Below are 26433 nucleotides of genomic sequence, written 5' to 3'. Positions count from 1 at the left end.
AGTGCTCCGATTTCCAGGTGTCATCAGCTTTAGTTTATAAAAATAAAGATAATGGCATTTCCTACCTCCTGGGTTTTTTGAGATCATTTGAATTCCTGATTCTAAAACGTGTTGTAAGAAAGTAGTATAAAGAACCGTGCTAACATGCATATATGCTAATAACTTAGAAAATTAAAGACATTGATGAGAAGAGTCATGGTGAAGGGAACAAATGTTTCTGTCCAAGAAAGCAATTATTCCATATAATCAAAACAGTGTCTAGATTGTGCAATAGACAGATGTGCTCCCTTCGGTTCTGGAATCTGAAGAACGTGTGCATGAGCTCATCCCAGTGGGATGGCTGGGCAGTCATTTCGAAATGGGCTGTTTAGATGCTCAGATCCATGTTGCAAGAAAAGGACTATCTCTTCTGGGATGCTATGCTGAGAAATGTGTGGCTCACTCTGTCAGACTGTCAGCCAAGATATGATTTCTCTTCTTGTTAGTGCTGAAGGCTCTGTAATATATTAGCTTTTTTTATCTTTCAATTGTCTGGTTCTCATTCATATTATTTCCAGCTAATTTTAGCTTTTGTCCTACAATACGGTAACAGTTTCTTTATATTCTTTACACGCCAGACATACAAGCACCTTCATCACTTTAGGAAGCTGTGTGTTTCTTTCCAGCTCTTCGATTCAGTCAAGCATCTTGGCATAAGACTTCATCACCGCTTACTCTTCCTAAACTCCTTTAACACATTTAAGTGGCCTTGAAATAATTGCCTCTACAGCACGGCGGGCCTGCAGCAAATCTCAGAATCTGCCAACCTGAAACTTCTGATCCTGAAATTTGACTCCCAGTGTTGTAGCCCCCAGCCCAGTCTTCCACCTTGCAGACAGTTTGGCTCAGAACAAAAAAAAATGGGCACTGTTGTTTATGCAGAGTCTCCTTTTTTCATTCAATCCTGATCTGATCCTATGTATATAGGATCATGTATATGTATATCTGAAGGAACAGTTTTTAAAAAGTGTTTCAGCCTTAGTTGCTGTTTTATTATCAACCTCGTCACCTGAATTTTCCCTTCTTGCCTCTTGCATTCTCATCTAAAAGAAATCAGTAAATAAACTGAGAAAAAAATCAAAAAGGAAAAAAAAGAAACAATCAGATATTATATATTCCTGACCACATGGAGAAGCTTGAAGTACCTGGGTCACTGAGGGGGCTGTTACACATTCACAGGTTCAGCTCATATTACTGCCATCTAAACATGCAGGTCAGCCATGACGGTGTCCCGTGTTTAGAAGCAACACAGGTAGACTGAAGCATCCTTGTGTTTTTCTTGATTACTTGTCTGACAGTAGGGGACAGGTGTTTTGGAACATTCTTTGGACAGAAAGTGGAATTTTGAGGAAAATTCAAATGATCTTAATTCTTTAGAAATGCATAAAATCATCCATTGCTTAATCAATTATTCACACACACATGCTTTCTCCCACCGAAGAGGCTGGATCAGACATCTACATTATTTGATGTAATTAAGTTGATTGTAAAAGAAATTGCAATTGATACGGAGTATCTCTGGGATTATTTGCCATATGTGGCACGCAGAAAAACAAACGGTACGTTATCTCTGAATTTTTATTTCAAGTATGTTACACACATTTACATGTAAAAATTGATTATAAGAAAGCAAATGTGATGTTAATTTACCATGCCCCAAGTAAATTCCATAGCCCTTGCAACCATTCTTCTGGTCAGAAGCCCCTCAGATTCCATCAATGTAGACATCTACCCCACTCACAGAGACGCTACTGAGTGATGCACGGTGCTTTCCTCCCATCATCGCTTCAAAATTATCAAAGGATTATAGAAAGAGCCTCCTTGTCACAGCCTGAAATTCCAAACTGCATTGAATAATCCTAATGCTGCAGTTTAGCTTTCAAAGGCTTTTTGTTTGCTTGACTGGCTTGTTTTGTAGGAGGTATTGATTGTGCTCTCACGTGTGTGCAAATTCTCATTTTATGGTGCAAATCTTCATGTGGTGGCATAAACACCCACAGTCACTCTAGACTCTACTTGCTTCACCAGCAGCACTGTAAAGGTGGTCACTTAATTTCAACTTCCAAAGTAATTCTTGCCCTCTTCAGCCCAAAATGACAAGTCTTCTCCCCCTTGCATCGTGAGCCTGAATTCGGCTTCTCTCATAGCCTTGTTTCACACAAACTGCATGCTGTTAACATCGAAAGCTGGTGTTTATTTGCCCCATCTTCTGTTCCTGTTTCTCCACAGATGACTCAATACATCTCAAAGATATAGATGGTCTGTTTCTCCCTTGGTCATTACTGCTATAATTTGATCAATAGAGGCTTCATTTCGTATAGCTGACTTTGTGTATTATAAATCACTAACAAAGTCATCTTTGCATGACCTTAAAATTGCATGCTGCTTCCATCTTATTTTTGCTTCTTTAAAGTTAGCGGTTGTATAGAAGCCTCTTATGGATGAACCTATCTAGAGATGCCTCTAGAAAATGTCTGATGGACCCACTATGCAAGTGCATCCCTACTTCTCTTGCAGAGATAGGATTCTTCTCAATCCAGAAAGGTTTTCAAAGTATTTTCTTCCTTCCTTATCTGTCAGTCTAATATTTAAAAATGAATGTTGATGTGATTCATCCAGGACAACAGCAGGAAGCTGGCTCTTCGTCACACTGGTTAGTTCACTGACAAGCCTAACCTCCAGCCTTTGTACTGCCATGGTGCAGTACATCTTCACATCACAAGAGTAGTCTGTCTGAACAAGAGGGCTGCGTGGCGGAGTGAAAAATGTTGATACCAGCTTCTTAACAGCATTGTAACACAGTTGTGTAGCTGCAGTGGCATTTGTTAGCAGCCTAACACCAAGAAGTTACTGTAGTGTGTAATGGTGCTTTCTGAAGGCTTGTCCAGAACAAGCACATCACTGACAGGTTGCCCATACTGTCGGGCAGTCCTGAAGCAGCCATACATCACCATTTCATCCCTCTTCCCTCTTCATATCACTCCGCTATCTATCTCATGGCATTTGTTCACCGATGAGCCTACAGTGCCATCAATAGTGCCAATTTAGATAGAATTTGAAGTAAGTCCACTTTTGCACGTGCTGTCACTGTTTAAAACCCGGAATGTTGTCATTTCACGTGTGCTCATGAGGGTGAGACTGTGTTTTGAATCTCTTCTGCTTTTATCACTGGGAGACATACTCTCTTTTCTTAGACATGTCTAGAATAGAAAAAAAAAAAAAGAAAAGAAGACTTAAAATTGGGAGTTTTTGTGTACAGAACATTTTTGAAGTTCAAAAGTTTTGCTTTTTCTCCTTAACTCATTAAATCTTTTGCATTTATTTGTCAACAGAGCCATCCAGGATAAAAGAAAAGTGTTGTTTCTTGCCCAGTCAGTGAGCTTTGTAGGTCAAAAAGTCACAAAGAGAAATCTCTATTTGGTTCATATTTTCGTGCAAGGATGTTTAGCATCAAATGCATTTGTACCTATCCTCAACACAGGCCAGTCTACAAAATATTTTCATCATGTTGTCAAGGTGAAGCCCCAGAACTGCCACCAATCTTAAACCTAATGTCACTTTTGAATTTAGTGGAGATTAGGCACAAAGAGGACAAGGCAACCTATAAGAACTTAACAGATGTTTTAAAAAACAAAGCTCCTCTGTGAAAACAGGGCAATATTAAATGCTGATGAAAGCTAGGTGGATACCTGAAACTGGACTCTCACCCAGGAGTAAGATATGGGTCATCCCATCAGAATGGTTATCTTCTGATGTTGCTCTGCATTTTTTAACAGCACCAATAAAACTGGATTTTTTTTGTCTCTGGGAATGGGAAGTTTCTTTAGAGATCTGAAATTCTTTCAGGACACTGAGCAGAACAGAGGCATCTGTCTTTTCTGAGTGATATCCTTGCTTTCATACTTTCATCCTAACAAATTCCTACAAGATTTATCTTGTCAAACTTTAGTCTGAACAGCACAAATTACTGGCAAGATTGTCAATCTAGGAAAGAGACAGGCATAAATTTAATTGCTCCCTGAAGGTACATGAAAAGCTGCATTTAGCTGCAGCTAATTAGATATTCTCCAATCAACAGTTACAATTCATCTGCTGATGAACAAAACAATAAGGCAGATATGGAAATAGACAGCAAAAAGTTCAATTTGTCCTCCCAGAATGTTGGGGTTGTTTTCTCCTTGTTTTTAACAATGATATCTGTAACTCTATCTCAAAGCATATCCAAGGAAGGGGGAGAGATAAACAAGCCCATTGTTTAGAGATGCTGCTGGTTGAGGCTCACGATGACTCTAAGTTGAGAACTGCAAGTCACATGGGTTTTGTGCTTGGTTCACCACTGTCACAGACAGGCCGTGAGTTTGCTTGTGTGAACCTGCTCTCTCCACTTTCTCCAGAGCTACCAGAAAGAATTGAGGGTAGAGATAAAACCTCTAGGAGAAGGAGTGGGTATTTGTGTTGCACTGTATTCTTGTAGTGTTTCTACACTGACTTTTCAGTACGTTTGCCAAGCTAAGGCATTGCTGAACTATTAATGGTTGCCTTTGCTTATAACATTACTGTTTCGATTTCACATTAATTCTTTTCCAGAGATCTTAAATAGAAGTTTAAGTGCAAAGAGCTTGACAAAAATGCCCCTCTGGCATAGGGCTATCACCGCTTTTTTATGGTTTAGTGGCTTGTGGTAGCAAGGGAAACGGGAGGACGGTTGGACTAGATGATCTTGTAGGTCCTTTTCAGCCTTGTGATTCTATGATTCTATGATTTTGTTTCACTTTACAGAGATGAAAAATGAAGCAAAAAATAAGTAGACTTGAATTCATCTGTTGTTCTGTCCTGCAAAGCAATGCCATAGATGGGATCTGGAACCCAGAAGCCTGTGCCTCTGTCTGAGCACATTCTGCTTCCGACTACCAGACAAGAAGGACTGTTGCACTCTTAATTTTTAAACCAAAGAGTACTTGCTCTTGGAGTAACTGGAAGCAGAAATGAGCAGCAGGGTGCAGGAAAATAACTGTCTGCTTTGAGTTAGCTCAGGGTGGAATGAAATGTTTTATCTCTTTGGGACTCCATCCTGTGTTCCTTGTGCACCTGAGTTTCTGATGGGTTTGAAAAACACTATGTGAGTACTTAAAAGATTTGGTCATAAATTAATTATATTGGCCAACTTCTGAACAGCTCTGTTAAGGTGATGCAGGCAGAGAAAATGAGCAGGGTATTTCTGGTAGTTTGGGTTGGTCGATTTCTTTATAACAGAGGGAATTACTCACGCAAGTAAAGAAGATGAGCAACAAGTAAAAAATCCCAAGGCAAGTCAGCATGAAAAGCTCAGTTTTATATTTTTTCAGTTTTTCATCTTCTATTCCAGGGCAACCTAAAAAGTAAAATAAGGTGTTATGCTTTTCTGGTGTCCGTAAAATATTTTTAAACTGTTATCTTCATGAAATGCTAACAGAACATGATACCTGTTACTTTTAATGTGATGATGCCACTCAGGTTGCGGTCTCCCCTCTGTTCCCCCAAAGTGCACTTGTACGTGCCACTGTCTTGGCTGGTGGCATTTTGGATCCTCAGTTGAAATGTGTTGTTGGAGAGCTCCAGTGAGCCTCCAAGTCCTTTTGGATAATGAGATTCCACATCAAGGAATTTCCATGCTATTCTGTCACCAACTCCGGCCATCTGGAAAACACAAATATGTTTCTTGTCTTGGGCAACAGCATCATCCTAAATTCTAGAGGAGAGAGTTTGAAAGCTGGCTTACGGCTGAAAATAGAAGCTGAAGAGAGATGAGTAGAAAAAAAGCTCAAGGGTGAATAGTACATTCATGCTCACAATCAAAAAGGTTTTGACTATTTGTCTAAATAGATACAATATTGAAAAAGTATAGCCTGCCCCCAGAAAGCACAGTGCCTCTACGGAGGAGCAGCAGACCCCCCTCCCCTCAACTCTCTGTTGAAAATAAAGAACACAAATTGCTTCGACTCATTTGGATTCACTTGCGTGAAGGTCACAAGCAGGTTTTTGGTGTGCTTTGGGAGCATTTGTATGTTGAATTTCTTAATTGTAACCAGAAGAGCTACATTCCTTGGCATCGCTGAGAGGCTACAGGAGGAATAAAGCGTATTCCCAGAACAGCTTGTATGGTGCAGCGATAAGATGCACTGAAAATGACAATTGGCTAGGAACCACAAAGAACAGAGGAATCCCTAACTTGATTTGAAAGATGGGAGAAGGGTTTGAATTAGTACATGTCCATTCCTATTCGTTGATGTCTCCTTGGGATTCCAAGCAGCGTGCCCTCTGCAAAGGTTTCCTGAGCAATCGATGAATTTGGGCTTTCTGTGGACCTGCAAAGCCAGAGCTGGCTCATACAGTCCAAGGCTTAATTTTTCAGCCAAATCTATCACTAATATAAGCCAAAGCTTTTTTAGTGTTATTTCTTATTTTATTCTAATAGATATATTTTTGGGCCGCATGTCAGCGCTTACATTCTATCGGTATAGCTACTGCATCAGAGTGCAATGATTACGCTGGAAATTATTAAAATTAATACAGCTGAGGATAGGAGAATCCGGTTTCTCTTTCCTGTGTTTGCATGAGGAAAGCATACTCAAGGATCTGGAGAGAAATACAAGCCTGATGCTCTGTGCATTTTTCTGTACAAAATGGTGTAAAATAAGCTGCAAGTCGGGGAACTTTTCAGGAACTGGACAAAAGCACATTTTCATTATTGTTAATATCCTTTCTCAGAAAGTGTTTTTTTTTTATTATTATTTGGGGGGGGGGGGGGAGGAGGGGGTTCTCTAAGCACATAGCTGAAACACAGAGCAGTAATTCCCTGGGACTTTCCACACTTTACCCAGTAAGAGAGAACAAAATACCTTCTTCCTCTTAACGCCCCTATAAATTTACCCCGGCTCCTCTTCCTTATTATGCTTGATCCCAAGCAGCCCAAGTACAAGCAGTGCCTACGGTGGCTTTTAGGCTGTTGGGACTCACTGTATTACAGGGACGGTGATATCTTCAGGCCCTGCATGCTGCCAGGACTGCAGCCAGAGCAATCTGAGTACGCGGGATGGGTTCAGCTCTGGTTACACGTGGGTCAATAGCAGTTAAGTGGATAGAGTTGACCTCCCTCAGATTTCATTTTCACCACTTTCCCTTCCTTTGCCACCCAGTTCCTCAGTGAAATGCAAAACTACCCATAAGGCAATAAAGAGAACAAGCGTGTGTGCCCTATTTCATTTGTTTGTTGGCTGGGTTTTTTTGTTTGTTTGTTCTTTTTTGTTGTTTTGTTTTTGTTGTTGTTGTATAAAAAAATAATAATTATCAATGATAGCATGAATAATTGTGGTCCAGGGTGGTAAATGGTACAGTGATACTTGTGGCTGAGGTCACACTTTGATCACTCTGTGTGTGATTGTAGTCACTGCTGGTGTTAGGGAGAAGTCAGCTGAGTCCATGTACCCTATGATTCAACTTTCTTATTTTAGAAGGATCACTGAGCTTTGTTATTGCCTCCAGAACTTCTTGAGGTGCACAATTTAAAGACAAATACTGCGACAGCATGCTGGGGACAGGCTGGCCAGAGGGACTCCTATGTAAGGCCAAGTAGAGCAAAGCCTGCAGAGCCGTATGAACTATGCCTTTGCTGCAGAATAAAAGACAGTTACGTGATGGCCTCATCAATTACCCGTGGGCTCCCTCGCCAGGGCAGAAATCAGGAGAGCCCTGGATGAGGGGTCGCGACCCTCTGCCTTTGGGAAGGAGGAGAACGGTTCATGCGTGCGGGTGCAATTCTAAGATTGCGTGCCGCTCCTTCTCCATTAAATCTCCCCTTCCCTTGGAGCAGAGGCAGGCTGGACTGGTGCTGCTCAGCAGCCTTCCTGCATTTCTGAGGCTACAGAGACACCTGGTGGCATTTCTCCAGCCCCTACAGGCAGCGCGGCCATCCCTGCTCAGAGGTCACTGCAACCCCTCCGATGCCTGAACCAATGCAATCTCGGCTCCTGCCATCTCATCAAAACACCCCGAGCAGTGAGGAAACACTTGAGCAAGTTACCACGGGAAGGCCTTATGCCCCATCGTTTGAAAGGAAGCCCGAGAAGTGTTGTTCAACCTCTCACCAGATAGATCATTGCACAGCTCAGGCACCTACAATCACCCAGCAGTAACCCATGCTGTTTCTCCTTCAGGTGGTAGCACACCACAAGGTAAATGCCAGGGCTGCCACCTAATTAATTCCACACAAGCACTGAGGGATCGAAGCAAACACTGTTAGTGCCAACAATCCACTTGTGTAGGGTCTGTTTTGAATCCATGACAAAATGCTTTCTGCATTTATTTCGTTTCCCTTCCAACTTGCTGGCTCCCCCTGCTTACACCTCTGGCAGGAGGAGAGGGAGTTGATCTTTTCCTGCTCCTATATTTGCTGTCAATGCCTTTGCCAAAATGCAAGAGGAAAATCAAGAGTCATGCAGGGACCAATAGGAATAGGAATACTACTGTACTGACTGGCATTGAGAGGATCTCATCACCGTGTTGGCTGCTAGAGAGCACTGAAGTGCAAGTTTTGCTGGGAAGTGAGAACCTGCAGGCAGGCAGCATCATCCTGCTGCATAAAATCCTCCATCAAGAAAATTAAGCAGGAAAAGAAATGTAAGCCTGCTTGTTTATTCTGTCAAGTACATCATAGGCAGTGGCTGTATTTTCAGAAGTCAGCTAGGGAAGTTAAATCCATTGTTCCTCATCACCTCCAAAGCAATGAGAAGAAATAGAGTGGGTGTGAAGTCTTCATCCTTTGAGATGTTTAAACCCTAACTGGGCACAGTCCTGAGCAACTTTCTCTAGTCACCTTACTAAGGTGAGTTTCAGTGAACGTTACACCAGTTCTCAAAAGCTTGGATACATTTGATCCAAAGAGGATATGATTTCCTCACGTGTATTCTGTGATGTGATTGATGCCCCGTCCCAGGAGGCTTTCAAGGTAAGGCTGGGCAATCTGATCTAACTGTCCCTGTAAATTGCAGAGGACTAGATGGGCTTCAAAGGTCCCATCCAAATGTAAGGATTCTATGAATCTATGATTCTCTGGTCAGTTGACTGATTGCTGTAAGTTTCTCCTAGCCTGGAGCTTATTGGTAAGAGTAGCGAAAGTGCAGATATTCACATGGGATATAAATATTTTCAGATTTGATTGAAAATAATACTGGGCTGATACATTTCTGATTTCTGACTGGATGAACTATGACAAATAGAATAATGCCTCAAAAATTTCAGAGCTCCTCAGCAAATATTTCTTCTTCAGAGAACTTAAAAATAAGGTGGAAGAAGGAGGAAGAGCCCTTCTCCTGTTCTGAGCAGGCTCTCTTAGCTGTGGTTTTGAGAATTGCTATAACATTACACAGTTGTGTCACTAAACAGAGGCAATTCACCCGTGCTGTAGTGTTTGCACCTAACTAATCAATTAAAGCTTGATTTTATTATGTACATGTGAGATCAACCTGGTTTCAAGTCAACTCATATTCTCTGCTCTCATTAAATACCTTTTCTCAGCACATCCTTCCCAGACTAAGGTGATACTTTGGCTCCTACGTAAATCAAACTGCCAATACAATCCACTTTTCCCATAAAAGCAAATTTTTATTTGAAACGAAATGGTTCAGGTCCAAAACTGATGCCAGCTTAAAGGCATTAACATAAATCTATTTTCTTTTTCTGAGGGTGGGATGATTGTAAAAATAGTTTTGTGTAAAATTTTACCACGAATAAAGACCAAGCTTAAACATTTGACTGCTAAAGAAATCTAAATACTCTATATCCAGCCAGAAGGAATTTATTTTCTGAAGTAAAATATCTAGAATCCTGGCAATGCCTGACAGCCAGCATATAATGAATCACAACTGAGCTGAAACCACTTAATAGGTGCATTTTGCAGCACTAAAGCACTTTCACATTTGATTAGTGCTGAAGGTGCACTCTTATGGTTCCTATATGGTGTTATATAGGGATACCACTTTTAAATTTGAGGAATAGCACACACACAGACACAAAACCCCAAAAAACCCTACATAAATTGTGAGCAAATGTGAGTGAACTCAGTGTGCTTTAGAAGAAAAACAAACACACACCAAAAAAAAAAATCAACACCAAGAACCCAAAGCAACAGCAAAGGAATCACACGTGACACATTATCTGGGCCTGGTCAGAAAACTCCCTGACTCAGCCACAGAGCCTTTCTATTTGTTAAGCTAAGGGCACAAAGTAGTAGCTCATGTCAAGCAAAATAATTGTTTTGGTCGTGATCACAACTCCCTCTCCATCTCAGTCATGAATGCGTTGGGAGCCACTTGGAGCTAGATAGACGTCTGAGCTTGACTGTGTTTCTCTGGGTGTGTTACCAATCAGACCGGAGTAATGCAGAAAATGTTTACCTATGCTAACAGACAGTAATTATGCACATTTAGCAGAAGCTATTTCCTTTGAAAGAAGGTGAAATTAATGTCATACATCTATAAGATCTACTTTTATTTTACAGTACAACTTCCTCCTCTAATTTTGCCACAGTTTTATATTTTTCGGGGAAGTGTTAAAAAGTGTTATTTCTCCACTGAGGTGCAGCCTTCCCTCTTCTTCCTCAAAATCTGTTTTAAATTCAGACTGTTCTGGCTATCACATGAACAACATAACTAAATAACCACTGGGGCTTAATCTGGTTATGTTTCAACTTGATTGTCAGGCTGGATATAAAGTGATAGTTATATGTTTTTACGAAGTGGTTCTCATTTTCAGTGTACCACACAAAGACCAACTGTTCAGTATTCAGTAGCAGTGTGAGGCAGAAAGGTAAGTGAAGTTTCATTACCCAGATTCTTATTTCATAGATGGGCCACAGAAATTCAAACCAGTCTTTCCATGGGCAATTGCCAGTGCCTGTGTGCTTATGCCCTGGTTATCAGTCCTCAGTTGGAAAGCATCTGCGTTGCTTGTGGTTTTATAGCACATGAGTTGCCCTGTGTCCCTATGAGTGGACCATCCTTAATGGCTATCACTGTTATGATTGCACAGAATTATTCCCACACTCGATCCCATGCCTACAAACAATCCAGAAGGAGTTAAGGAGTTAACTTCTGGGCGTTGGACAGATGAAACACACATGCCTATTTGCAATCTGAGACATTAGCAAAAGCGAAGAAACTGATGACTGCATTGCTTCCTTTTTACTTTCAGTTGCACTTTGACACCACAATATTAACTCCTTCAAACTATTACTTCTTCACACAGAACTGTGAAAGTGGGTACTTTTAGGTAGCATAGCAATTCTTTTTTAAGCAGGTCATAGAAAACTACATAAAAGTATCCCTTAGTTGGTCGAAGTATGCAGAGGTGCCAGTGGGAAGAGGGTTTTTTACCATGCACGTGCAGCACTGTAACACTGCCGCCGTAATTTTTTAAAGCAGCAGAAGCAAAGGTTAATTGCTTGCATTTATTGCACAGTTCAAAGTGACCTTGCACAAAAGAGCTAGCCTAACAGCTGTTTAAACTTTACAGTCTGAAATTTCATACCATTGGTCGGAATTATCTTTTAATTAGCCCTTTGAGGGTATATGTGGTGTTTATTGATTAATCCTTCAGCAGTTGTTTTTTAAATAACAGCTTAATTCTGCGTTGGGCAGCCTAGTTACACCCCCCCGTTCCCCTGAGATCCTGAAGTTCAGGATGGGGACTGCTGCACACAGACAACGAGGGGACAACAAGCAGAGAGGACTGCAGAGCAGAGGGGTCTGGGAGGCACATTCCAAGGCTGGGTTTTGCCACCTGGTAACTCTCCTTCTCTTCAAGATGATACCCACTCAGCTAGCTCCAAAAGTGGAATACGCATTATTTCCCTAGCACAAAATGGAGAGCAAATCACTTTCTCCCATTGAGAGGCTTTTTTAGTTTGATGCTGTGCTTTCCCATTATGGCTAGGGCTGTGGCTTGGGTTAGCATCTCCAGGAGTGGCATTAACTTCCCATTCCTACTTTCCATCTCACCCCTGGGACAAATAACCAGAAGGACATAATAACAGTTGGTTGTATCAACCCCTGTGGGTGGCAGCCATTGTTGATGATTTGATTTTAACACCTGTAGTTGCCAGCAGAGCAAAAAGGCGTGATCCTCTCGTGTTTGATACTGAAAGGACTGCACTTCCTGAGCAAAACAGATGAAACAAGATGAGGAGACCATAAGGGAGAGAAGATTGGCAGGACAGGACAGTGCCAGTGCCAGAGTGCTGCAAAGAGGAGCACAGGTGAGGGCTGTCAAGGAGGGGGGTATACACAGCAGGCATCATCAAATATCACCCCCCCTGCACGTGCAATCTATTTGTGCTCAGGTGGAGCTAAAAGAGCTATGTGACAACACAGAATTGGGCTTACAGGGTTTCAAAGAGCTTTTGGCTTTTCGCTTCTGTTTGCTGTCTGTCCCTTCTAGTTGCCACTGGGCCCTGAAGGATGTGCTCAGTGTTGCGCTGCAATTCAGATGTGTTGGCAGGTTCAGCTCCAGAAGTCTGATTACACGATTTATTCATTTACTGTGGGGGAATAATTTTAAAACTGTATCTGACCAAACTGCTGGGGAAGCCAAGGTTGTGGCTTTATGTTGTGGCAGAGATGAATAAACAGTTCTTGCCCATCATAAACAGGGACACAGCCCTCCTTTTGCCTGTTAAGCAGCACACACTATGAACTCAGTCTGTGCGCTGATATGTGAATACACAGTCTCTACAGAGCAAGTCTACGGACACTTCTTCAACTGTGGACAACCCTGTCTCTTTTTCTATGAGAAATTTCATAATGAAAGTGGTAAATAGTACCTTCTGCTCATTAGCCAATGGATCCTTGTAGCTCTCCTACAGACTGGCAACAAGCAGGGTACTCCTGCTTTGGAGATTGCAGGTAAGTCATGGCAGCCAAGATGTGACTTAGTTTACTCTACCTCAGGATTTCTTGCTCTCTGTCTGTATTCTGCATATCCTTCCCTTATGTTCACCTTAACTAGACAAGCCTTTCAAAGTAATCGTGTCTGTTTGTTTAACTCTTCCATTGCAACTAAAAATCAGCTCCTTTCTGGGGAGGATTAACCAAGAGACAGCATCACTGATGTTATAAGGTTTTCTAAAGAAAATCCTGGAAAGTCTCCTCTTTGAAGTGATGTTTGGCAGGCTGCACATGGAACAATCCCTAAATTCTGGTCCCTGCAGGCTAGGAATAGTTACATAGAAAAGCAGGCCAAGAGCAATGCAAGGGTCACGTTCAAACAGTCTGTCTACAATGACACAGAAACCATCTGTTCCCCACGATCAGCTCAAATGCTGCCTTATCTCTGCTGCACTGACAGAAGGATGCCTTTTCACAAAAAAGCCCATTTTGTACAAGAGAAGCCAGTATCAAGTAAGAAGGCAAAGCAGACTACCCAAGTTACTTAGGCTTTTTTTCTTACTTTGTACCAAGACACTGCCTGGTAGGTGATCGAGGAATCCTGAAGAACTTTACAGGGCAGCAGAACTTCTTCAGAGCATGTCACAGCAACATCTGGGACAGCCACAGCAGCTCCATTGATCAAGCTCCAAACTGCCAAGCACAGATACAAATTGCTTTTATAAGTGATTGCCTATGTAATCCTTTCTGTCTTCCCAAAACACATCCCCACAAAATGAGTATTAAAGATAAATAAATAAATAAATAAATAAAATAAAACAAAATAAAATAATGAAAAATGGAAGGCTCTCTACATACCATTGCACAGGGTGATGAGCAGAGTATAGGCTGCTGAAGCCATGGGTATTGCTGCTTCAAATCACAGAGCAGCAACACAGTGCCTCTTTGCTGAATGCACTGTGAGAACAGAGTGAAACTGCTTCTGCTTCTAGAGTGATATTTCTGGACACAGACTGGGGAATCCCCCGGAGGTCTTACCTTGTGGTGCCCCACGTCACAGCGAAAATTCCTACTTGTAGGAGCCTGTGCTCCTCCCATCAGATAGTCAGGTCACTCCCATTTCTCAACTGCCTGCACTGGTAGAGTCTCTCCTCCTTTATTCTTTTCCCCCTCTGCATTGATCTGAATAGAAATAAGGTTGACTGTGGGGTGCTGGGGTCGGCGAGAAGGGCATCAAGAATTGGCACTAAAAGAACATCTTTTGTGACTGATGAAAGGATGGGGGAAAGGGTTTTCCAGCCTCCTCTCAACATTTTTTCTGCAAATTTAAAAGAGCAGTGGCTGTGTAAAAGCTGACCACATGCAGTGGCATTTCCAAAACCACATCTGAAATCTTAAGTCACAGCACTTGTAGAGCTCTGTGCCTCGGCTCCACTAACCAGGAGCTTAAAGCACAGCTGAGCCTTACAAACAATATGCATGTATCTCCTGCCAGCATAGGCACTCATGTTTTAGAAGAAGCAGCATCACTTCCAGTGTGTTCTGGCATCTTCAAAACAGGGGCAGCTCAAGTGACATAATTCTACCAAATTACATACTGGAAAATTTCCTTATGAAAACAAATCAAGTCAGCTCCTAGCAGAGGAACTGTTTGGACATCCCCTTTAGATAGCTGGAAAAAAAAAAAAAAAAAGAAGTCCTCTCCTCATGATCTGCAAGAGCTCTTTCCCCTTGGAGAATTTTTGAGGAAGTCTGAGGTTGATCACAGAAGCACTTACAAATCTCGAAACTCTGAAAGCTGATGACACTTTATTTTTGGAAACAGGTTTTGGCTGTTCTCTTTAGGCTACTGAGACCCAGATGATGAGAAGTCATTTAGGAGGCTTTTGATTAAATTTCTTGGGTGGAGAGAGTATGGTCAGCCCCTTTTGAAACCAGGTTCCAGGGAACCCTAAAGCCAAATCCTCTGTAGAAAGCTTTGTGAGGACAAGTCTGTTTGAAAAGTCCTCAGCCTGTAAAAGTCCATCCTACACCAGTAAGCTCTGTGGGTGAGTAATGCTTTCAGAAACTCCAACATGATCTAAGACTGAAGTTAGATAGCAGTTTCACAGGGGCCTCATTATTGAAATAGCCTACTTATTTTTAAAGCTTCTGTCTTCATTGACCAACATGATAAATGTAACAGGTTCTGAATTTTATTCTTCTGTGAGTGTTTTCCTGTTTGAAGGACTTCAAACCATTTCTTAGAAGACAGGTGAAAGTGAAATTTAAATTCCAGTGGGTCTCTGTGGAGGGAGAGAAAATCCTGACTTGCCACTGTTTTCTCCTTCTTGAAGTAATGGAGTCCTTGAGAAGAAGACAGAAGAGAGGGATGGGGTGGTTTTGCTGAAGGAAATCTTAGAGAGAAAAGAGTTACAGGTAATGTATTTCCCATCTGTTCTTCATGAAAATGATGGCTGTCCTGTCCACATGAGCCATTCACATCAAGCCTACCTCCAAGCAGGGCACTCAGCTTTCACCCAAGCGCCTCAATTCCAGGAGTCCTTCAGAGCTACATATTCACCCTTCATAAATCAGTCAAAAGGCAAAAACTTTCTCTACCTTTCCTCTCATCACAGGAAAACCCATTCTGAGTAAACTAGAGCAAGCTGCCGCCCCTGCTATAGATCAGCCCACAGTAATCCTTACCAAAATGACCTGACCAGATGCAGTTTAGAGGGGCTGTGGCATGCTTAAAGTCTGAGGTCACGGGTTTGCCCACACAGAAGTGCAGTAACAGGTAAGCATAAAAGGACAAGCTTTAGTTTGGTCTGGGAAATGTACATGGCACACACATTTGCCAAGGGGAAGTTAAATTACATTCTTCCCGTTATTTAAAATATAGGAGTAAGATCACTTAAAACACTGTTTTTCGCTCCAGAACAGGCACAGCTTCAAGTGAAACAGCCCTTTTCCTCCAGAAGTATTCGCATGCTCAGCTGCCATTCCACAGAAAAGTACGTGAAGCTTGAGAGCAACACATGGAAAACAAAAACTGAAACTCCCTTTGCAGGGAGGAAGAGAAATCATTTAGATTCTAAACTTTCCCTGACTGGGATTTTTCTTTAGGGAAATTTTGAATTGGGCTGTACTTTCCGTTCTTTTAATAACTCACATGCTTTCAAAGAGCAAGCCCATGCTCTCCAGAGCCCTGGAAGAGCTCTGAGTTTCTCTCTTCTTGTGCTCAGTGGAAATGATGGGAGGTCAGCAGGACTGATCTGGGTGCAGGAGTAAGGAGCAATGTTTGTCTGTAGGGCTACTCTCTGAGAAACAAACGCACATCTTTGCAGGGCCCCAAGGAGCAGCATGGTTGTGTAAGTGGAAGTTTACCATAAAATATGTTCTCCTGGGGAACTAATGAGATCTGCATTCCTACAGAGGTGCCCTATTGCCTCTTTCTTTTCTTCCCGTGCCATATCACCCACTACACCAAAAGTAAGCCCTCAGCCTCACCAAGCAAGAGGCACCATTCGCCCTGGTGAGCCCAGAGCCATGCACGTGATGACTGACATTAGCAAGCAGCATGTAAAGAGGCTGCATCCTGCCTACCTTTCCTTCAGCAGGAGCACTCCTCTGGGTCTCTGACCCAGCTGCCGATTTTCATGAATTTCATAGGCACTTAATTCTCTTTGAGCCCTGATCCCTCTGTCAGTTTGATAGAAAGCAGGTCCAGAACATACTGGCTGACAGACAGCCAGATGGCATGATCACAGAAATTTCATTCTCTGTGGGAAATGAGGCTAGAAGCTCAAGGATGTGGGATGGATTTGTGGAATGAGGTTGAAAAGTTAAGATTCAATATTTTTTTTTAGTTTTGATGGAGTCTTGGGAGTGCTGTTTGTAGAATCAGATCCCTTTTCCTCAAACCAGATAGGCACTGGCACCTCGGATAATTGGTAATGGGTTGATGTTATTTTTTATTCCAGTGCGTGGCTACAAAAGATATCTCAGATTCTTTCATATTTCATGCATTTACCCCTCAGTGCAGGTGTTTACCAGGAAGTAAAGAGTGAAAGTTAAGTATGCTGGGTATTCCCTTCCTTCTTAAAGAAACAGTTTAAGTCTCCTCAAGGTGCCCAGAGTGCCACAATGAGGCACCAGAGGTTGAGATCCAGATGTCAAAACAGCATTTAGCACTTCTGGTAAGGCACAGATTGATCTGTATAAGATTTGATAATCAAAAGCCCATTGCTCCTCTGCATTTAGGTTCCCATTTTGAATACTTTTCATCCATGTGCCTCACCTCTGCTTGTGTAGCTACTGAAGGAAGGGGGCAATTTATTTTACTATTATTGATCTACAGGAGGGAATTTAAAAAAAAAAAGTTGGTATCAGTTCAACAGACAAAAACAAGAAGGCTTTGATTTTATGTTTCAGCAGACAACTGTTTATTTTAATAAGACAGTGCATGTAATGTGAGATCCTAGGCACTGTCAGTCACAGGAACAATGACAAGAATCCAGAGCAAAAAATAAAGAGCAGCCATGAACTCCGAGGGGCCCAGCAGAGCTGCAGTCACAGCATTTACTTTTCTGTCATCCTGGGATCTTGACGCTCACCATACCAACAATTAAAAGCAACTGAGGGTTTCCAGATTGAAGTTAATGAGAGGTACATAAATTACTCATAAACTGTAGTCAGAAGGGTTTAAGGACAAAGTTCTCTTCTCTGCCCGTTCATGGCAGGTGTTGATTCAGGCTTTGCTTTGCTGTTTAAAATTGGCAGTCCAACAATACTGAGAAACTAAACACTGAACCTGTGACCTGCTGTGTGTCTCAGGGCTTTGCACTGCAGGCTGTCCTCTGGTGCCAGTTGAATAAATAAGCCCAAATTAGTTATAAACAAATGGTCTGTCTTCTGAAATGTCTGGGCACAGTTTGAGGTGTGTCAGCCTTGTTCATCAAAGAAGTGATTGAGAATACTCAGGTAGAAATTGAAATGTGCTACATAATGCAGACACAGAAATGAAATATTCAAAATCAGAAGCCTTTTCAGAAGCTATTAGCCTGAGAATTTAGGAATTGCCTTTAACAAAATGAGAGCAAGAATTTACCCTGTGTCTATACATGGAGCAAGGCTGTACTGAAGCTTCACCTAGCCCAGCATCTCATCTCCAACAGCCAGCAGAGAGCTACTGCATGGCCAAACAGGCCAAGGTGCTACATTCAGACTGCAGTGCCCGCTGAAAGTGTACACTGAGATTTCTTCTTTGACAGATTCCTGGTTCTCTTTTGTCATCAGTTTGCCAGATAGAGTCTCTGTCACTGGGACTAAGAACACCTTGGACCAAGGATTACAAATTTTGGTGGACCTTCCACTGCTCAGCTTCCACATGGGGTCCTCCTTGCTGCCTGCTCCAGGATGTAAGGAGCAGATTATCACCTTCTGTCTCTAGTGAACCTCGCAAGATGATGTGGTGCAGTCCCCCCAGGCCCTCTGTGGTCTCAGCCAAAGCCACTGTTGCACTTTTGCCTTTGTTCAAATGCAGTGAGTTGGGATGACCAGGTACTCCCCAGTCTTACCTAAAACTCCTCCATGAATCGTAGCCTGATCTGAGTGGTACCAGAATTGTTGTTGGGAGAAAATTCCAGGATTGCCTCACTTGAATTGTGGCTGGAATTCAAAGTTTTCTGCCTAACGTCAATTATCTTGATGTCCTATAAATAAGGGTTCTAAGTGAAGAACTCCTTGAGCTCCCAATGACCATAGCGGGCTGTGATCCTTAATCTCTCCCTGACCTGTGATACCTCTCAGACTTCTTGAGATTCACTGCTGATAGATGTCAAAGAAGAGGAGCCCTTTTGGGACAGATCCCATCCTCTGATGAGAGCTCACTAAAGGGATGGTGAGTAATTCACTGGGAGAGAAGGTCCTCAAGTGCACAACTGAATTTAGAAGCCTTCCTTCCAATTTCTGGGTATAGGTTTTCAAGCAAGCCTTGCTGTTCTCAAAAATTTAACTAAGTCACTATATTTAATTGTAGTAAATATCATTGAATCTATGTGTTAAATTGGCTAATGATTAAGTGCTGATTCAGTGCTGATTAAGTGCTACAAAGAGTCATACCATTCTAACCTTGTGATTTACCATAAAAATTTTAATAAACACTAAATTGATGCTAAAACTACAGTTGTGTAAAAATCAGTCTATGACACAAGAGTAGTCCCCACAAAGTCCCAGCCTTGCAGAGCTCCTTCTTGGACTCTGTTTCTCTTGGCCATGACTATTTTAGCAGAATTCTATTATTTATCTGGTCTGCCCCCAAATCATGTTACAGAAATGTTTACTCCTACTGGTTCTCCCATCTTGTTTCCTATTCCTGTATGGCCCCACTGGTCACCCATGCTACAGGAGGAGAATGGAGGATCTGTACGCCTAGCCAATCTCACAGTCCAGCAGGTATGTAGGCCAGGAAATTCTTCTCAGATCAGGGGTATGAGTGAACCACAGGGTGCTTTGACCACTGGGCAGCAGCCAGGCACCTGATCATGTACACAGTTTGTGTCAGACTGCAGGCCTTTTCCTGGTGCCTCCAGAAATTTGCACGAGTTTGTTTTTTGTAATGCCTTCCCCATCTGAGGTCTCAGTATGTCATGAGATTTCCTGATAAACTTCCCCCACCATCCCCAGTAGCAGAAAGAGGAAGCCTGGTGGTGGAGATCCTGGTGACAGTAGTTCTATATCCATTTCCTTTTCCCTTCAAGTCTCCCAATATGATATCACTGAGCAGGTTCACTGACCTCTCAGATACCCTCACAGAGGCATGCCCCACATCCCACTCTGGTTTTCTATACACACGCTTCTGACCATTTGACCTTGATCTTCCCATCTTTTTCCCTCTGCTGTCCCTGTTTGGCTTTCCCCAGGTCTTTCTCCGAGATCAGTGAAAGATCAGTGCAAGCATATACTGACATTTCAACAGAATGCTGGCCTAGACTGAACACACGTAAGGCATTTCCTCCTGCTATGTGTAGTGCCTTCACCAAGTTGCCTTCCAATTGCATGACCCCCTTTTCCAGCTCATTTATGAATAAGTTTAACAGCAGGACCCAGGAACAAAACTCTGTGGAACATCATTGGAGACCTCCCTCAGACATGAACACTGCCCACTTTTTCTCTCTTTTAATAGATTATACACATGAAAACTTTCCCTCTTATCCCGTGTTGTCTTAATTTCTTTCAGTGCTGCCCGTGATGGACCTTTTGTTGCTGCAATTGTATGTTGCTGACCATGTTGTGCACATGATCCTTTCTATTTTCCATTCTTGGATACTCGTATTTTCTGCAGAAAGTCTCTTGCTTCTAATAAAATCCTTTATCCTGTTGTTAGTCATGTCAGCTTTGCTTTTGGTCTTTCCCAAGTCTTTTTCCTTAGACAAAGGCTTAGAGTAAATGTTTATTTATGTTTAGTCACCATGCAAACATTCTAGTCTTCAGGTATCCATTTTAGGTTCCTTTAACAAGTTTGTCTGTTACTATGTAATTGCAGTTGTTTGTTTGTTTGTTTGTTTTTGCTTGTGTTCCTTAGGCAACCTAAGTATGGTCACTGTTACAAGGAGTCTCTTGAGCAGAGTCATTTGGAAACAGTTACTGAATGTTGTTCAGGGCTGATATAAATGCTTTAACTTCATGCAGCAACACTGGTTTTTAATTTTTCTTTTTCTGTTTTGTTTTCTCTTTCAGCTGCATCAATCCCTGATGTGATGTTTGCCTCGTACTTGCTTGGAGAAATGGTAATGTTACATTTCTTGCCCTTCCAGGAACTCTGATCTCCCTCAGCATGTAGTTGGTGCAGACATTTGATCTAACTTTATAAAGCACATTTATGGGGGCTGGAATGTCAGGCTATACAGATTCTGTGCTGCTTGTAAACACAACTAGTTAGCTACTTTGACACAACGTTTTCTCTAATATGTGGTATTCTTTCTCTACTGCTGTTGTCTCCTATGTTTCACAAAATTATTGTTATTCGCTGGAGGATAAAGCTTTCCCGACTTCTTGCACTGAGTATCTGCAATCCTGAATCATATTTTAGCACTTGTCAAATTCTCCCTACCTTCAATTTAAAAGTTTTCCTAACACCTTTTTAAGTGTCATTTCTGGTCTCATTTTAGTTTGCTTGAATCCAACTACATATGTTTTCCCATTTTCTAACAAGTTCAGCTCCCTTGTCTTCAACCATATCCTAATCAATCATTGAGAATTTGTCTCCTTCAATTGGTCTGCTCATCATACTGGTGGTGTTGCAGCTGAAGCTACTGAGGAGCCTGTGTAAGCCTCCAGTTTACTATCTGACTGCATGCATTTTGCCTCCAGAAACCCTCTCTTCTCTTCCTTATGTCGTTGCTCTGTCCAAAGCTCCCTCAAGCCTTCCCCAAGAGACTGCCCAGATATTCCATACCATCCAGCAAGCAGATACTGCATCCAGTGGTCTAAACCACTATGCAGCCCTTTCTGGTATCACAAACCCACATGGATATATGCCTTATACAGCATGTGTTCTGTTACTGTATTTTCCTGAAAATTGGGATCTGAAGAGGATCTCAGTGCAAAAGCACATGCGGTATTAAGCTGTGGGATCATTTGTGCCCTCCATTGGGCAAGAATTCTATACACAAAGCCTTCCTCCACCTCAGCAGCAGGAGGGCTGTAAGTCTGTAGGTAGGACTGCCCAGTGGTGCTCCTAAAGGGATTATCAGTACATACGTCTGTTACCCATAAAGATTTTAGTCCAGATGTCATGGCTCCAAGGACTAGAAATTTGGGCTCATAGCACTGGATATGCATATTCATTACCTATGTACCGCATAAATAATAATTTACGGTGCTCAGTGGAGCAAACTGAGAACTCATTTCCTGCTCACTACTTAAATATCCATCTGGTGCCTTAGTTTGCCTATCTTTCTCCTTGTTTTAGGTATTGATATCACTCTTTTTTGATCATCTGTGCCTGGAGCTATGGATAGTGCACATTAGACCCCTCCTAATCACAATCCACCTCTCCTCTAGCAGAACAGCATTCACATCACCCAGTTCTGGGCACTTCCCAGCACCATTTGTTTGGACCAGCTGTGATGTACGGTGATTTCTTGGATTATTTCTTACACCTTTTCATTCACAGCCACAGAGAAAAAGGTAAGAACCAAAACCACAGTATAAGAGATGCTGAAATAAACGGCCATTCATAAATACACAGTGTCACATTGCTTTGCACTACGGTATGCTTTGGATCTTCCTTTTCTTAGATTGGAAGGACATTTTACTGATGCCTCAGTTCAATTACTTTCAACAGAGACATTTTACAGGAGACAGAAATTAGGACTTGAAAACACAAGACCTTATGCTGTAGGACCATAAGGGATTAAAATATGTTTAGTCTTTTTATTACAATTTTTCTCCATGCTAATAGTTGATCTTTTATTCCCCTTTAGTTTTTACATCAACAATCTGCTCCCTGAGGCCTGAGAACTCCACACTCACGGCAAACAACAAGATGGAGAAGACAACAGCAGAAGAGCAACATCCCAGAAGGATGGTGAACCACCAGACATGTAGTTGCCAGTGGAACAGCAATTTAATTGAAGGTGTACTAGGATGTACCAGCCTGCCTGGGACTGAGGGACCAGGAAAATGAAGCAAGGGAGTGTGCTCATCTGCATTTCCATGAAGTTTCTGCAAACCCCTTAGCCCAAGACAGAGGATACAGGGCTCTCCCAGGCCTTCAATCACATAGCCTCTCTCATTCCTTCAGCCTAAGTCTCTGCACAAGAGCAGATTTTATAATTTTGTTGTCAGCAAAATTATAAGTAACCGTGCTGATGTGCATAAGAGATGGAAAGGGGAAGCACTGTTTTGTGAGGGGGAGGCTGAGGAAAAAGGTGACGTGTGGTGGGAGGACGAGCAGTGAGAAATGGAGAAATGAAAAATAGAAAGTTTTCGTTAGAGCTGTGACAAATATGGGCTCAGCTAAGTGTAATGGAACAAGATAGCAGAGTGGGTAGAGACAACTTTGTGGTCTTCTGGCAGAGGAAGTAGTGACAAATATGTGAAGATAGTAAAATAACCTACGTCCTGACAGCCCCAGATCTAAAGCTCCGGGGGTTTATGCTATGGGGGTCATGCTGGGGGCATTTTATGATGCTACTGGTCCGAGCTGCTCACACAGTGCCACAGATTACTGCTCCAATACTGTCTCATCAGAAATGGAGATGTGCCCACACTGTAGCACCAGATTGATGTATTGACATAAGCTGGTGGCTGTGGCTCCTTCAGTTCACTAGAAAGAGGACTGTGTGACCAAGGACTCTTGTTTTTATCCCCGTCAGATTTAGTGCAGTTGATCAATAGCTGAGGTCCTAACCTCTTGAGACATCATACCCTAAGCAAACAGGTGCCAAGGGTTGCCAAGAGAGAACTAGAAGAGTTTGGACACTATTTTAGCCAGTTTACTTGTCTTTAGGCCTCCTTTCCTTTACTTGTCACAAGCTTATCCGTCACTCTAGCTTGCAGAAAGTACTGGAGAAGAAGCTAGTGGCCAAGAAGGGCAGAGCTGTCAAGAGTCGGAGATTGGCCCTGCTGTGATATTGCTGGCGCAGGGGCTGCCAGACTCAGGGTCTAAAACTGGGCCCAGGACCATTGGCAGGTTTAGGGGAGCCGATGGGATATGCAGGGACATTGTGGCTGGTGATGCTCTCAGGAACATGACAATCCTTGTGGGTCCCTTCCAACTAAGGATATTCTATGATTCTATGGTTCTATGACATTGATCAAGGTTGGTATTTTTCATCATCTCTGCTTGCCTTAAGCACTCATAGAGAAAAACCTGCTCCAGCAAACAGGTGAGTAGCAAAACAAAGCTGAATCCATTCTCAGCAAAACTCGTGACTGCCTCCTTGCTGAGTGCAAATTCCCACTAAGAAGACAAAAAGATGCCAACTCAGCGTGATGCCAGCTTTGCATCTGGAGATTTGTTTTAGCTCTGACTACATCTACCTCAGCATGTGGTAGGATGAGCAGCTACTAAATGGCAAGTGATCCCATGAGAGTCATGACTAATGGCTCCTGCTTAGCTAGATAATCAACCATTTAATAAAGGGTGAGCTTCTACATCTTTCCTTCCATGGGGAGCACTATCGCATTATTTTTCCTCTCTTTAGCCACTTATTCCTAATAAACTGATAGAAATTTAATATTTTTAAAACTTTTCTTCCTTTCTTAATGCTACCTGGAATTGCCCAATGGATTAAAAAGTCATTAGGAACAGTTAAATGGTTGTACAGATGTTGACAGAGAGAGATAAAAAGCATTAATGTATTAGGAAAGCACTCATAGCAACATAGATTTTTAAATTGTGTAAACAACCAGCATGTAATTACTAGTTTGAGGATTATACTGCATTTCTACACGAGCCTGCCTCTAACAGCTTGAGAGATAAAGGAGCTGAGAAAGAAGTGGCCTTGCTCCATTGCTTAGACTTCATGCTTTGATGGCTTCTCTGGGTAGGAGTGATTGCAGGGCCAGGGCTCAGCATGAGAACTTGCATAAATATTTTTCAGGGAAAAAAAGTTTTGCTTCACACATTTGAATGCACATATTTCAAAACTGCAGCAGTATCTTCCTTCCCCTCATTTTTTTTTTAAATTAACCCCCTATTCAGCCTCCCCACTTTCCATATTAGCCTTTCCCTTCTTGTACCTTGAGACTTGAAGGAACAGAGGTTGCTACTTTTCCTGATGCTGAACTTCTCATTAGCTAAAAAGTAATACTGCTTCTATGTGTCATCTGATTCTCAGAGAAGTTCAAGTTTTAGATACAAAGTTTTGTGAATAATTGCTCCTTAGGATTGCTTAAAATGCAGTAACATCTACATTTGATATTGATTTGAAATTTACTTGTTTTTGAAAAGGAACAGATGCTGCTTGTGTGTGTGTTTTTCATGAGGCAGATTAAACACACTCTGGAGAGCACACACCTGAGCCAAAGGTTAAGCTTTCTCAGCATGCCAGCCAGCTACAAGCTGCTCTGTGGTTTTCAATTTTGGTAATGAAGGCTTATAAAGAGAATTGTAAAAAAAAAATTACATTATATTTATTTCTACATAAAGTTTTACAAAGTACTGAAATATATGTTTGGATATATTTTTTTTTCTTTTTCTCTTTGGTGGCCTGCAAAGGATAACATCTGTTTTTCTACCTACACTACTATTTAATTTGGAAAATTCCAAGTCTTCTAATAAATTGGTCTGGCAGCTTTCACTGCAGGTTTACAAGTTCAGTGGTTTCCAGTACCAGTCATGCCTGCAGTTCTGCCCTTCTGAGAATCCTATTTCTCTCAAGACTTGAGCTTCTGTCCAATTAAAGTCTGAAATGGCTTTGCCATGTCTTTGGGTCACCATACTCTTATTGAGAAACACCTCATTTGATTAATCTCATTGCCATTGGATTTTAAAATGATGGTGTTTGTGCTCAGAACAAACACTCCATTTATTCCATGGAAGGTTGTGTTAATCCAGAGAGTTGTGCCAATTATGGCGGGGTAAATCATCTCTTCAAAATATTCCATGCTCACCCTAAGCAGTGCAGTAAAAACAGGTTGGTGAAATAAAAACAGTGGTCTGTCACCACGTATGTCTTGGAGGAATTACTGAAAAGCTCATTGCGTTCCTTCCTCAGCCCCTGAATCCATCTGGGTATTACAATTTAGTCTGCGTATTTCAAAAGCAGAAGAGGAATCAGTGTTGCATGAGTGCTTAAAATGTCAGAGCCACCCAAACAAGCAGAGGATGTGTCATTTGTTGATGATTAGAGATTATTCTAAACTGTAAACTGTATCTTAAGCTAAAAATCTAATTTGCTCATCTTCAGGAAGGGCTTGGGCAGTTTTTCTGAGGGATGAAAGAAGATAAGACAGTACTTTTTTTTCTAGAAGAGCTTTTCATCGCCATTCATCCAAAGACAGAGCAACTGTTATCTGGTCAGTACGAGTGATTTCTTTTAAAGATTGGGGCACAATAATTCATGAGAATCCTGGCTGCCTGTGTTCTCAGGAGAGGGCATTGCATTTGTCTCCTCGTTATCTGAAGTGGCCACTCAAAATGGCAGCTTCCCTAGGCAAAAAAAAAAAAAAGGAGTTATATGAGTTTTAAAATACCACAATAATTTCAGTACCAAGCTACATGTGTCATGCAGACTGAGATATTTCCTACTTACAGTCAAAGCAGGATGTTTAGATTATAAATTATTCTTGATGGCTCTGAATGACGAAAGCCAAAAACAAGAGGTCCTAAAGGGAAATCTGTTCTACCAGAATTCTAAACCCACTCTGAAAAGCATTCAGCCTGAAGAAACTGGTATTTTTCAGATGCCCTTGGTTTTCTTCTTTCATGTACAGTTTCTAAACACAGATCTGTAATATATTTCTGATGCATTTGGAAGATGCA

At 41.9% G+C, this 26433-nt stretch overlaps 1 protein-coding gene and 1 long non-coding RNA gene across 2 annotated transcripts; one reads left to right on the top strand and one right to left on the bottom strand.

Annotated features, from left to right (window-relative positions):
* Nucleotides 1–1603: 1603 nt before the first annotated feature.
* On the bottom strand, nt 1604–13995 carry CD83 (CD83 molecule). The gene is made up of 5 exons (XM_010708320.4): nt 13815–13995; nt 13519–13649; nt 5502–5715; nt 5307–5410; nt 1604–3239 (listed from the first exon to the last, which is right to left on the bottom strand). The coding sequence occupies exons 1-5, from the start codon at nt 13855–13857 to the stop codon at nt 3084–3086; spliced, it is 648 nt and encodes a 215-aa protein (XP_010706622.1). The 5' UTR covers nt 13858–13995; the 3' UTR covers nt 1604–3083.
* A 6483-nt stretch (nt 13996–20478) lies between these two features.
* Nucleotides 20479–24149, top strand: LOC146544585 (uncharacterized). The gene is made up of 3 exons (XR_014882169.1): nt 20479–20728; nt 21913–22130; nt 22427–24149. It is a non-coding gene; the product is annotated as an uncharacterized LOC146544585 (long non-coding RNA).
* Nucleotides 24150–26433: the final 2284 nt, after the last annotated feature.

Source organism: Meleagris gallopavo, chromosome 3 (genome assembly GCF_905368555.1).
Source record: "Meleagris gallopavo chromosome 3, MGAL_WU_HG_1.1, whole genome shotgun sequence".
Taxonomy (NCBI): Eukaryota; Metazoa; Chordata; class Aves; order Galliformes; family Phasianidae; genus Meleagris; species Meleagris gallopavo.
The sequence above is the reverse complement of the archived record's forward strand: the minus strand, read 5'-3'. Positions and strand labels throughout refer to the sequence as shown.